The sequence below is a fragment of the Anastrepha obliqua genome, chromosome 2 (genome assembly GCF_027943255.1).
Source record: "Anastrepha obliqua isolate idAnaObli1 chromosome 2, idAnaObli1_1.0, whole genome shotgun sequence".
NCBI lineage: Eukaryota > Metazoa > Arthropoda > Insecta > Diptera > Tephritidae > Anastrepha > Anastrepha obliqua.
Genome location: NC_072893.1, coordinates 132,348,001 through 132,357,879, shown reverse-complemented (window position 1 = coordinate 132,357,879; position 9,879 = coordinate 132,348,001). Strand labels below are relative to the sequence as shown.

At 42.3% G+C, this 9,879-nt stretch overlaps 3 protein-coding genes across 3 annotated transcripts; all 3 read left to right on the top strand.

Moving 5' to 3' along the window:
* The first annotated feature begins 897 nt into the window (after positions 1-897).
* Positions 898-2,558, top strand: LOC129237530 (odorant receptor 7a-like). The gene is made up of 4 exons (XM_054872335.1): positions 898-1,038; positions 1,192-1,924; positions 1,992-2,352; positions 2,439-2,558. Exons 1-4 carry the CDS (start codon positions 939-941, stop codon positions 2,511-2,513), a joined length of 1,269 nt encoding a protein of 422 aa, XP_054728310.1. The 5' UTR covers positions 898-938; the 3' UTR covers positions 2,514-2,558.
* A 2,074-nt stretch (positions 2,559-4,632) lies between these two features.
* Positions 4,633-8,802, top strand: LOC129237529 (odorant receptor 7a-like). Its single transcript, XM_054872334.1, has 5 exons — positions 4,633-4,678; positions 6,909-7,858; positions 7,923-8,283; positions 8,356-8,569; positions 8,635-8,802. Exons 2-4 carry the CDS (start codon positions 6,924-6,926, stop codon positions 8,428-8,430), a joined length of 1,371 nt encoding a protein of 456 aa, XP_054728309.1. The 5' UTR covers positions 4,633-4,678; positions 6,909-6,923; the 3' UTR covers positions 8,431-8,569; positions 8,635-8,802.
* Positions 5,461-6,700, top strand: LOC129237531 (odorant receptor 7a-like). The gene is made up of 3 exons (XM_054872336.1): positions 5,461-6,158; positions 6,209-6,569; positions 6,626-6,700. The coding sequence occupies exons 1-3, from the start codon at positions 5,497-5,499 to the stop codon at positions 6,698-6,700; spliced, it is 1,098 nt and encodes a 365-aa protein (XP_054728311.1). The 5' UTR covers positions 5,461-5,496.
* Positions 8,803-9,879: the final 1,077 nt, after the last annotated feature.

Here is a 9,879-nt window from a genome sequence, read left to right as displayed (position 1 = left end):
CAGTTCTACTTGGTACAAGTGAGACTTGTATAGATTGGCTGAGTTCTACAAAAGTTAGTTCAAGATTGGATTTTTGCTTTTTTCGCTATGTTCGCAAAAGCTTCACCGTCCACCACTATTCCCTCATCGTGTCAGAGTGAATGTTTAACTGGCATAATTGAAAATAAAAAAGCTGCCGCCTACAACTGGCCTCTGTACACATCGAATGTAATAATTATAACATAATTTATGCAAGTAGCTTTTAGTGGGTTGAATTCCATTTCCGCCCACAATTTCTGTAGTTCGGAAATGCCGTCGCATTCACATGCGGAACCTGGCACTAACGGAACTTGTGGGCTGACAAAGAAATTACCAGTAATGCATTTGCGCAGAAAATGAAACGAAAATAGGCTTAGACTGGCACATGTGCTCATCCCTCAGGTATTTAGGCCGCACTTCTCCAATATTCGCCTCGTCGTACTCTTTCAGTTAAACCACCTGCGATATCTTTTTTATGAAAACATTATTCATAGCATAAATCCAAAAGCAGGTTTACCTTTGCCTAGAGAGGGGCTGACTATCTTTGATATTTTATGTCCACAGCGTGCAACGAACCCAGAGGCTACTAGGCCAAACCGGCCATGCATAGAAACATTTGGTTACAATGCCATTTGGCTGGCATAAGTAAAAATATTGAAGTCATTAAAAAACCATGCCCATGTGAGCATTTGTAAATTTCCTGCGCCCCGCCTTACTTTAGGCTTGCAACGCTCACAGTTGCGCCCCAACTCAGCGCACCCTTCTACAAATTGGCTCAACGAGTTCGTATAAAAGGCTTAATAGCAAAAGGAAAGCTCTAAATTCGTTTCAACATGAACGGTTCAAAGTTCTCTAAAGTTCCGGCAGATGTAACCACAAATGGCATACCTTCGCAGAGACTTTGGAATATTAAGCAGGGTATGGCTTTTAAACTGCAAAAAAACGCAAGAAAGCAAGGAGATTTGTTACAAACCACAGAGTCTCTAAGCGAGTTGCAGGAAATTACTGATGCGGCAAGTGGTAAGTTGTGCTCAGAAGAACAGCCGACTAAATGTGCAGAAACTCGCACTCCGTTAGTGTGAGGGAGCGGAGTATTTTGGTCGTGTCTTAAGACATGGTCAAACAATAACGCGAACTACGCTTTCGAACTTTGCTTTTTTCCGTATTCCTTAGTTGATCTACCTGTGAGCAGCCAAGACACTACCAGGTACCTCTTCAAAATCGGCTTCTATATGGGCGTTATTATGCCACATCGCTACCGCATACTCTACGTTCTCTATTCCTTCGTCATCAACACGTTGTGCGTCTTTTATTTCCCCATCGGTTTTACTCTCATATTTTTTACCATCAGTGCGGAAGAGGTAAATGTTGGTAACCTACTCACTTCACTGCAGGTCACTTTCGACGTTTACGGCGGCTCCGCAAAATTCCTCGTGTTGGCGTTCATGCTGATAAAACTACGTGCTACACACGAACTCACTCAGCGTCTTGATAAAAGATGTCGTGCTGCAGATGAAGTAGCCGAGCTGTGCAAAATTGTCGGTTTTGGGCAAAGGGCCGTCGTATTTTTCCTAATCGTCTTTTTCAGCTACTCAATCAGCACATTCCTCAGCTCAGTTGCTATGGGTCATCCACCGTATGCGCTGTACTTCCCTTTTCTCAAGTGGCGTCGTTCGAAGACAGAGTTTCTAATTGCTTCGTTCATCGAGTTCCTCTTGATGAACTCCTGCTGCTTGCAACAGACTATAAACGATGCCTATCCGGTCATCTACATTAATATTCTACGCACTCATATGAAAATTCTGCTGCTACGCATTGAAAAGTTGGGCACTAATACAACGTTGACATTGAAACAACATCTATTGGAGCTGAAGATGTGCATTAAAGACCATCAGTCACTGATCGAGTAAGTTTGCGGTAGTAGATCTTGTAAAGCCCACTCTCAGCTTGACCAATCACTTTTGCACGCGCAGACTATACAACGTCATTGCACCAATCATCTCGGTAACCATCTTCATTCAATTCATGGTGACGGCTTGTTGCATTGGTACGACGCTCATCAACATCGGCATATTTGCGAATGAGTTCTCGTCACGCATAGCATCTTGCATCTACATACTGGCCGTGGTCGTTGAGATCTTCCCCACTTGTTACTACGCACAATGTCTCATCGATGATAGCAATCAGCTGTCGAATGTTATTTTCCACTCGCAATGGATCGACCAAAGCAAAGAGTATCGTCAGTTATTAATTTTCTTCATGCAACGTGCGCAGCGTCCGATGTATCTGACCGCTGGCAAGTTGTTTCCAGTGACACTAAACAGTTTCGTCAGTGTAAGTGCTAGAAGTAGATTTAGGGCCGGAACTGGAAAAACTTTTGCTAATATCTGCAACGTTATTTAACGATTTTCTCATTTCAGATTGCCAAATTCTCATTCTCGCTCTACACTCTAATTGAAAAAATGAATTTGAAAGAGCGACTGGGCATCGAATGAAGCTAGATCGGCACTTCGTCGTCTCATGTACAGGATTTCATTAGAGCAGTCGTTAGAGCTGAACTTAGAAATACCCAAGAAGAAGTAGTCTACTTATACTTACATGCACGCGGCATTGACACTACTTAATTGAGCTTTGTAGATCTGTAAACACTTGTCAGATGTGAAACTTTCTAAAGCACTTTCACATAATTAAATAAACGTTAGAAAAACCCCGCACAATGCTGTATTTTTTGAGTAAGAGCCGGGACTACAAGCATTTCGCACGCACCCCTTAAATTAGAGAAGAGATTTGGTGAAAGAAATATTTCCCCGGTATGAGAAAGTCTCAGCAACGTTTTGGCATTGCATAAAGGTCCTAGGCAAAACATAGATTCTAGACACTAGGGCACTTTCAATGCCACCGCTACCTTTGACTAAACGCATTAGAATTTTGAACTATCTTAAGCGCAGTGTTGGTTTAATCGCAGTGATGGAGCCGGTTGTCCTATCATAAAATCTTTATTGGTGGCTCAAAAAAAACAGTTAAGGATCTCGAGCTTATGACGAAGAAAGTGGGGCAAGCTTAATCTTCCCTTAAAGTATATCCTTCAGTACTTGAAGCCGAAATATACAGGAAACTTAAGGCATGCAGTCACCTAACGGCAGTAATAACCCCCTAACCCTTGTCAGCCCTCTAACTTCTTTAAAACAGATTTAACAAAGGAAACAATGGCTTAATTAAGTTGGGCAAAGAGCTTGTTTTACTGACATGGGTTCTAGGTCACAGGGGAGCATCTAAGCACCAGATATTTTACGCTCCTCTACGACCAACCTGACCATCAAAGCCGCCGTCAGAAGGAATCGAATGACCAGGAGACGTCAAGTGAACGCAGATGGACTAAGCTCATGGTGGCCGTCATCTCAAAAGGTCTAGCTATGTGTAAGCTTTTATTAGGCAGATGGAACTGAAAACAACTTGTCGCAAAGGTAAATGTAAATTTTTAGATTCAAGCTCCTGAATTTGGTCACCATATGTCTTGAGGTGGATGAGAATTTTTATTGCATTTATCAGAATTTGGGCTAAGACTTCGGCACCCATCAATGTACTTCGAGTTATTCGTAAGTGCCTTTCAACCAGTTGCAAATGTGATTAAAAATGCTGAATTTCTTACGTCTTCATGCATTTAAAAGCATGTGGCAATGGCAATTAAATTCCATTATTAATGCATTAAAATGCGCTTACGAAATAAAGCGAATCAACAGGGCCAACTAGCTATAGGGTTCTCCAATAGAAGCACTTGAATCGACCAGTATGTGGCAGTCATGGGGCTAAAGTTATGGGAATATGCAAGGCCCTACATATCTATATAACTAACATCATGACCATTTTGACCCACATTTCTATCTTTTAGAAAAAAATGTATTTTTTTAGAGTAATCGGTATGCAAAAAAAAATGTACTGCCACTTGCGACAAAATTTCTCGACTATGCAAATGAAAAGTTAAAAACCGCTGAATTTATATATATATTATATGTACAATTTTTTTAAAAAGCGGCATACAGATTTAGATTTTTTTTTTTGTGTGCCAGAAATGCACTCAGTCGGAGGTTTGTTTGTGTTTGTTCGTTTGCCTGTCGTGTGGTAGCCACCATGGCATATTTCCTTAAACCTACTCGTTTCATCAGCACAGACGTTGGATTTAGAGCTTATCACCGCTACCACAGGAGCAACATGGATCTTGTACGCCAGTTTGGTGATAACGACTGACTGCCGGGAATTATGGAATTCTGTTCATATCGCGTCGCCGAAGGAAATGGCGGCACTCAACACCATACGGTTGCTCAAAATTATGTGTCTCTACTAGAAACCCCTATATATAAGCATATATTTACTAATCCATACACACACAAACATATTAATACCGTCGAGAATGAAATATGCATGAAGTTTTCGTTTATGAACTCACAACTAAATTATTATGAAATGTGTGAAATATTTAATAGGCAAATAATGACATTATACATATACATATGCATACATACATACCAAAAAAAAAAATATATATATATATATTGACACACATATATAGGCAAATAAATAACCAACTGTAGGCAGAACCATTGAGTTTTTGCCTGGAAGTCTTTAAGACAATTAGCGGAAACGGGAATTGAGCAGAGTAACGGTAATTACTTTAATTAAATCAAGTATATTTAGGCAACGCGTTTGATTGCTTCAAACATTTAAGTCCTACAGATATCAAAATAAAGCAATAGTCACACACTCACGCCACTTGAGGTATGGTATGTAAAAAGTTCAATTACTTCATCAATAAAAGTTAGCGCAAGAAAGTTTCCCGTCTCAGCAGAAATTCAGTTTAATTTTTAATTCAATTGTGAAAGTGTTAAAAATTCTTAGTGACTACACTGAAAATTGTGACTCGCTGGTAATAGAAAAATATGGTAGTTTGATAAATATGCCCGCCTCTAAAAAATATGTGGGCCGTAAAAGTACGTTATGATGTACAAATAGCATCTTAGCTCTTGAACTGCAAACTGTCCGCGGTTCCTACAAGAAAACATAAAAATAACTAAATGTAATTAGAAAATTTTCGCTGTGCATTGGACGCACCCCCACCGTATACCAATTTTGACGGCCCCAAACTCTTTTGCTTTTCCTAAACTTGTAAACTTTCGAAAGTCATTCACTCCGCCAAAGGTTCCTAAGCCACTCGCAAATTTTGCTATAAATACTCGAACATGCGCCAACGAGCTTGTTATCAGCCAGAGTCGCCTCCACGTAAGCAGCAATGGCAGACGCTCCAACCAACAGCCACCTATCATGTAAGTAACCACCTAGTCACAGTACGTTCTTCCACACACCTTCATCAGCAGCGCTTTTCCACCAGCCACGCCGTCAAAAGGCGCCTCTGATGCTCCACCAGTGCGCACCGTGCATGCGACAAAGTACCTCTTCAACGGTTTTCGCGTGCTCGGCATCTACATGCCTGCCCGCCACAAGTGGCTCTACGCACTCTACTCACTCATTCCACATGCGCTAGTTACCATTTGGCTGCCACTGTCGTTCGTCTTCAGCTATGCCACGATGTCCGCTGCAGACTTGGTGCCCAGCAGCCTGCTCACGTCCATTCAGGTGGCCATCAATGTGATTGGTTGTTCGGTGAAAATTGTAGTCATGGCTTTTCTGCTGCCGAAATTGCGTACCGCTAATGCTTTTATGGATCGTTTGGATGCGCGTTGTCGTGATGAGGACGAAATTTTGGAAATGCGTAAGATTGTGCGACAGGGTAATCGTTTCTTAGTGCTCTTTGCCATGTCATATTGGAGTTATGCGACGAGCACATTTCTCGGCTCAGTATTCTTCGGACGACCGCCCTACGCGCTGTATAATCCATTTTTTAATTGGCGCAAGTCAAAGCTGGAATTCATAGTAGCTTCACTAATTGAATTTGCGCTCATGGATGTGGCCTGTTTTCAGCAGGTGGTGGATGACTCCTATGCGGTTATTTATGTTTGTATACTGCGAACTCATATGAATATTTTATTGATGCGCATCAAGAAGTTGGCCACGAACGCGGAAACGAGTGTGGAGGAGAATTTGGAAGAACTGAAGCTTTGTATTATAGATCACAAGAACCTTTTGGGGTAAGTCTACAGTCGTCAATCGCGAGCTCTATAACTTCCCATTTTTTCAGGCTCTACAGCATCGTAGCACCTATAATTTCCGTGACGATTTTCATACAATTCATGATCACGGCTAGCATACTCAGTGCAACACTCATTAATATGTTCATATTCGCCGACCAGCTTTCGGCACAGATCGCCTCCTGTTTCTATATATTAGCCGTGGTGGTTGAGATCTTTCCTCTTTGCTACTATGCCCAATGCCTCATGGACGATAGTGAACGCTTGTCACAGCAGATTTTCCACTCCAATTGGATCGAACAGGATGCGCGCTTCAGGAAAATGATGGTTTTCTTTATGCAGCGCACCCAGCGCGTTATGGAGCTGAATGCGGGCAAAATATTTCCCATAACGCTGGGCAGTTTTCTGAGTGTGAGTATGTAAAAACGTGGGCTATTCGTATGGTTAATAAGCATTCGCCAATACAGATAGCGAAATTCTCATTCTCCCTGTATACGCTGATCAAGAAAATGGGCATAAGGGAACGCATGGGGCTGGAGTGAAGGCAACCAAATTTCCGGTTCTTATATTCACCGTGCATAGCGCTGTATACTTATACAAATAAACATTTATATATATATTTGTGAACGCGTGTGTTATTACCTCTTTAGCTTAGTTTAGGCCAGTGGGATAGGATATTTTATAGCATATCTGCTATTAGCTGGCGTTTATATAATTACACCCCTAATACTCGTCAAACACATTTTTCAGCAACAAGTGCCGAAGATGAGCAACTTTCCAAAACCCCAAGTGAAGCAGCTGCTTTGTTCAGGTGCTGCCGCAAAAGCACCCACTGTTGTGGAGGAACGACCGCCTGCTGAGGCTTCAATGAGCAATGCCCAACGGATACGCTTACAGTTCGAAAGGGCCACTCGTACGCCTGACAATAACAAAACGCTTGAAGAGCATAAAGAGCGCTCTTATGGCGCCATGCACGACATCCATTCGAAGGATGGTCTCACATATCTCTTTCGATCTTTCATGGCACTTGGTGTACTAATGCCTGAGAAGCATAAGTTTCTCTATTGTATTTATGCGATTCTGCCGCTAGGTCTCATTACTTTCTACTTACCGACAGCTTTCGCGGTATCCTATTTTACGCTGGACTACTCAACCATTAAGATCGGCAACTTGCTGACTTCAGTACAGGTGGGCATTGCCTCTGTCGTCGGTGGTGTCAAACTATTGGTCATGGCATTTAAACTACCTAAATTGCGCGCTGGCGAAGCCATAATGACCGAACTAGACGCGCGCTGTAAGGATGAGGATGAAATCGAAGTGCTGCGCAAAGTTGTACGTCAGGGAAATCGTGTTTTGGTGCTCATTTTAATTTGCAATTTAATTTACTCGACAAGCACCTTTTTGGGCGCCGCATTGAAAGGGCGCCCGCCCTACAACCTGTATAATCCGGTGGTGGATTGGCGCAACTCTAAGTGGGAGTTCGTATGGGCCGCGCTCTGGGAATTCATTCTCATGGATGGACTGTGTGCCGAGGAGGCGATTACTGATTCGTATGCACCGATTTATGTTTGTATAATGCGCGCACACATGAAGACACTGCTCATGCGCATACAGAAGCTGGGGACGAAGCCGGAACGCACACTAGAAGAGAACTACGAAGACCTTAAAATGTGCATCAAAGATCACAAATCACTGCTGAAGTGAGTGAAAATGTTTCTCTTTTCGATATAAAAGTATTCCTAAACGCGCTTTTCATTGCTCCAGGCTCTTCGACATTGTGCATCCGATTATCTCCACCACTTATTTCCTACAGTTCATGACCACTTCGCTGATGGTTGGTTGCACTCTGCTCAATATAATGATTTTTGCGGTCGACAACTCAGCGCGTGTCGGACATTTCGCGTTAGTTGTTGCCCTACTCATGGAAGTCTACCCGCTGTGCTATTATGGACAAAGCTTGTTGGATGATAGCAATCGACTGGCCAATACGATCTTTCATGGCAATTGGATGGAGCAGAATGAGAAGTTTCGCAAAATGTTAGTGGTCTTCACACAGCACACACAGAAGCCAATGGAGCTTTTGGCCGGCAAGCTGATCCCCATCAACTTGACCACCTTTGTCGGAGTGAGTTAGGGTGTTCGTGAAGCTGTATATGTAATAGAAAACAAGCCATTAAACACTCTCTCTCTCTTTCAGATTGCCAAATTTTCTTTCACACTATACAGTTTCATCAATAATATGGGCGTAAAGGAAAGATTTGAGGGTCTGTAAAACTGCGCAGAGTATAAAGAAGACGCGAGTCTACTAAAGACATGCATCAACATTCTTTTTGATATAGTCGCACCTTATTTTGCACATTTCGTAGTGTAGTGTGGCAAGACAAGTCGACAACAGAACACAAGGGGCTGAGGTATGGGCTACATTAGTTATATAAAATATTCACAGCGTTCATGTGACTGATTTAACGGTTTCCAGCTGATATCCCTTCACTTTTGGTTGGTTTGAGGAAGGAAATTTGGAAACTCAACACTGCGGGCCTTTGGGAAGACACAAGAGTATACAAGAAAAATATGCTACAACGCATCCAAAACTTGACCACCAATTCGACACGTGCACCCAGGAGCCTTGGAAGCTGTTAGCCGATCAATCTGGCACTTTTATTAGTGTGAATAGTTTTGAAAGCTTAAATCTTACTCTCTTTTACGTTTCACAAACTAATCAAAGAGACGGATCTTAAAGAGCGCTGCGAGTGGAATACAGGCAGTGGCAAGTAGTGGCGTAATTGAGACGACTGCGTTTGTAGGACCTTGCGTTAACTTTCGACATAACTAAGCACTTTGGATATCATATGAAAAAACCGTAGAAAAAACTATAGGTGCAATGCACCCATTGAGATATGTAGAATGACAAATAAAAGTAAAAGAGGCAACACCTTTTGAATATATTTATTTAAAAGGCAGACTTACTTTTGACTCCTAAAGTTCTATTTTATAAAAAGTTGGGGAACAGTTATACGAGTTTTTTTTCTAAAATGTCACATAAACAAAAATTAAAACTCAACGTTCCCGACACTTGAAGGAATGCCGCCGAAACGTCTTGTATGTATTTAATTCGGGTACGGCTGAAACCACAACAGCATCAACTAAAGTTGGTTTTGACATAATTTAGGATGGTAAAGCAAACAGCCGATTCAGCCAGTACTGTGGCCTTGGCAGGAAAAATTTGTGGAATTTTGCCGTAGCGTAATTGAATGTAGAAGAGACTAAGAGACTTTTGCAGAAAACATTGAGAGTTAGGTTAGGTTAATGGGAAACGTGAATTTTAATGAAGATAGGTAGGTAGGTAGGTAGGTAAGATGGCAAGAGTACCCCAGGTACGCTACAAGTAGCACTTACGTGCCGTTTTGATACCATAAAGGGGACCACTACCTGTGAAAGGATTAAGGGAGGAGATAAAACCGTCTACAGCCATCCAGTGCTGTTGATGTAGCGGAGGAGAGAAAAGGGATCTAGGCTGGAGAATTTCATCAAGTAATCCCCAAAGGGGACGCTGAGGAATCTCAAGCGCCTAGCCGCCAAAGCCGGACATCTGCAGAGAAAGTGTTCCACACTCTCTTTCTCTGTAGGATCCCCACAGCTTCTGTAATGGGGGTTGTACGGAATTCCAAGCTTCTCCGCGTGAGTGCCGATCACCCAGTGGCCAGTGATCACCGCAATGAGT

Excerpts from the sequence above, each read along its gene's own strand:
- LOC129237531 (XM_054872336.1), top strand. The coding sequence starts at position 5,497 with ATGCCTGCCCGCCACAAGTGGCTCTACGCACTCTACTCACTCATTCCA. Across the intron at positions 6,159-6,208 it reads GATCACAAGAACCTTTTGGG|GCTCTACAGCATCGTAGCAC; the intron begins GTAAGTCTACAG and ends CCATTTTTTCAG. Across the intron at positions 6,570-6,625 it reads CGCTGGGCAGTTTTCTGAGT|ATAGCGAAATTCTCATTCTC; the intron begins GTGAGTATGTAA and ends TCGCCAATACAG.
- LOC129237530 (XM_054872335.1), top strand. The coding sequence starts at position 939 with ATGGCTTTTAAACTGCAAAAAAACGCAAGAAAGCAAGGAGATTTGTTA. Across the intron at positions 1,925-1,991 it reads GACCATCAGTCACTGATCGA|ACTATACAACGTCATTGCAC; the intron begins GTAAGTTTGCGG and ends TTGCACGCGCAG. Across the intron at positions 2,353-2,438 it reads CACTAAACAGTTTCGTCAGT|ATTGCCAAATTCTCATTCTC; the intron begins GTAAGTGCTAGA and ends TTCTCATTTCAG.
- LOC129237529 (XM_054872334.1), top strand. The coding sequence starts at position 6,924 with ATGAGCAACTTTCCAAAACCCCAAGTGAAGCAGCTGCTTTGTTCAGGT. Across the intron at positions 7,859-7,922 it reads GATCACAAATCACTGCTGAA|GCTCTTCGACATTGTGCATC; the intron begins GTGAGTGAAAAT and ends TCATTGCTCCAG. Across the intron at positions 8,284-8,355 it reads ACTTGACCACCTTTGTCGGA|ATTGCCAAATTTTCTTTCAC; the intron begins GTGAGTTAGGGT and ends TCTCTCTTTCAG.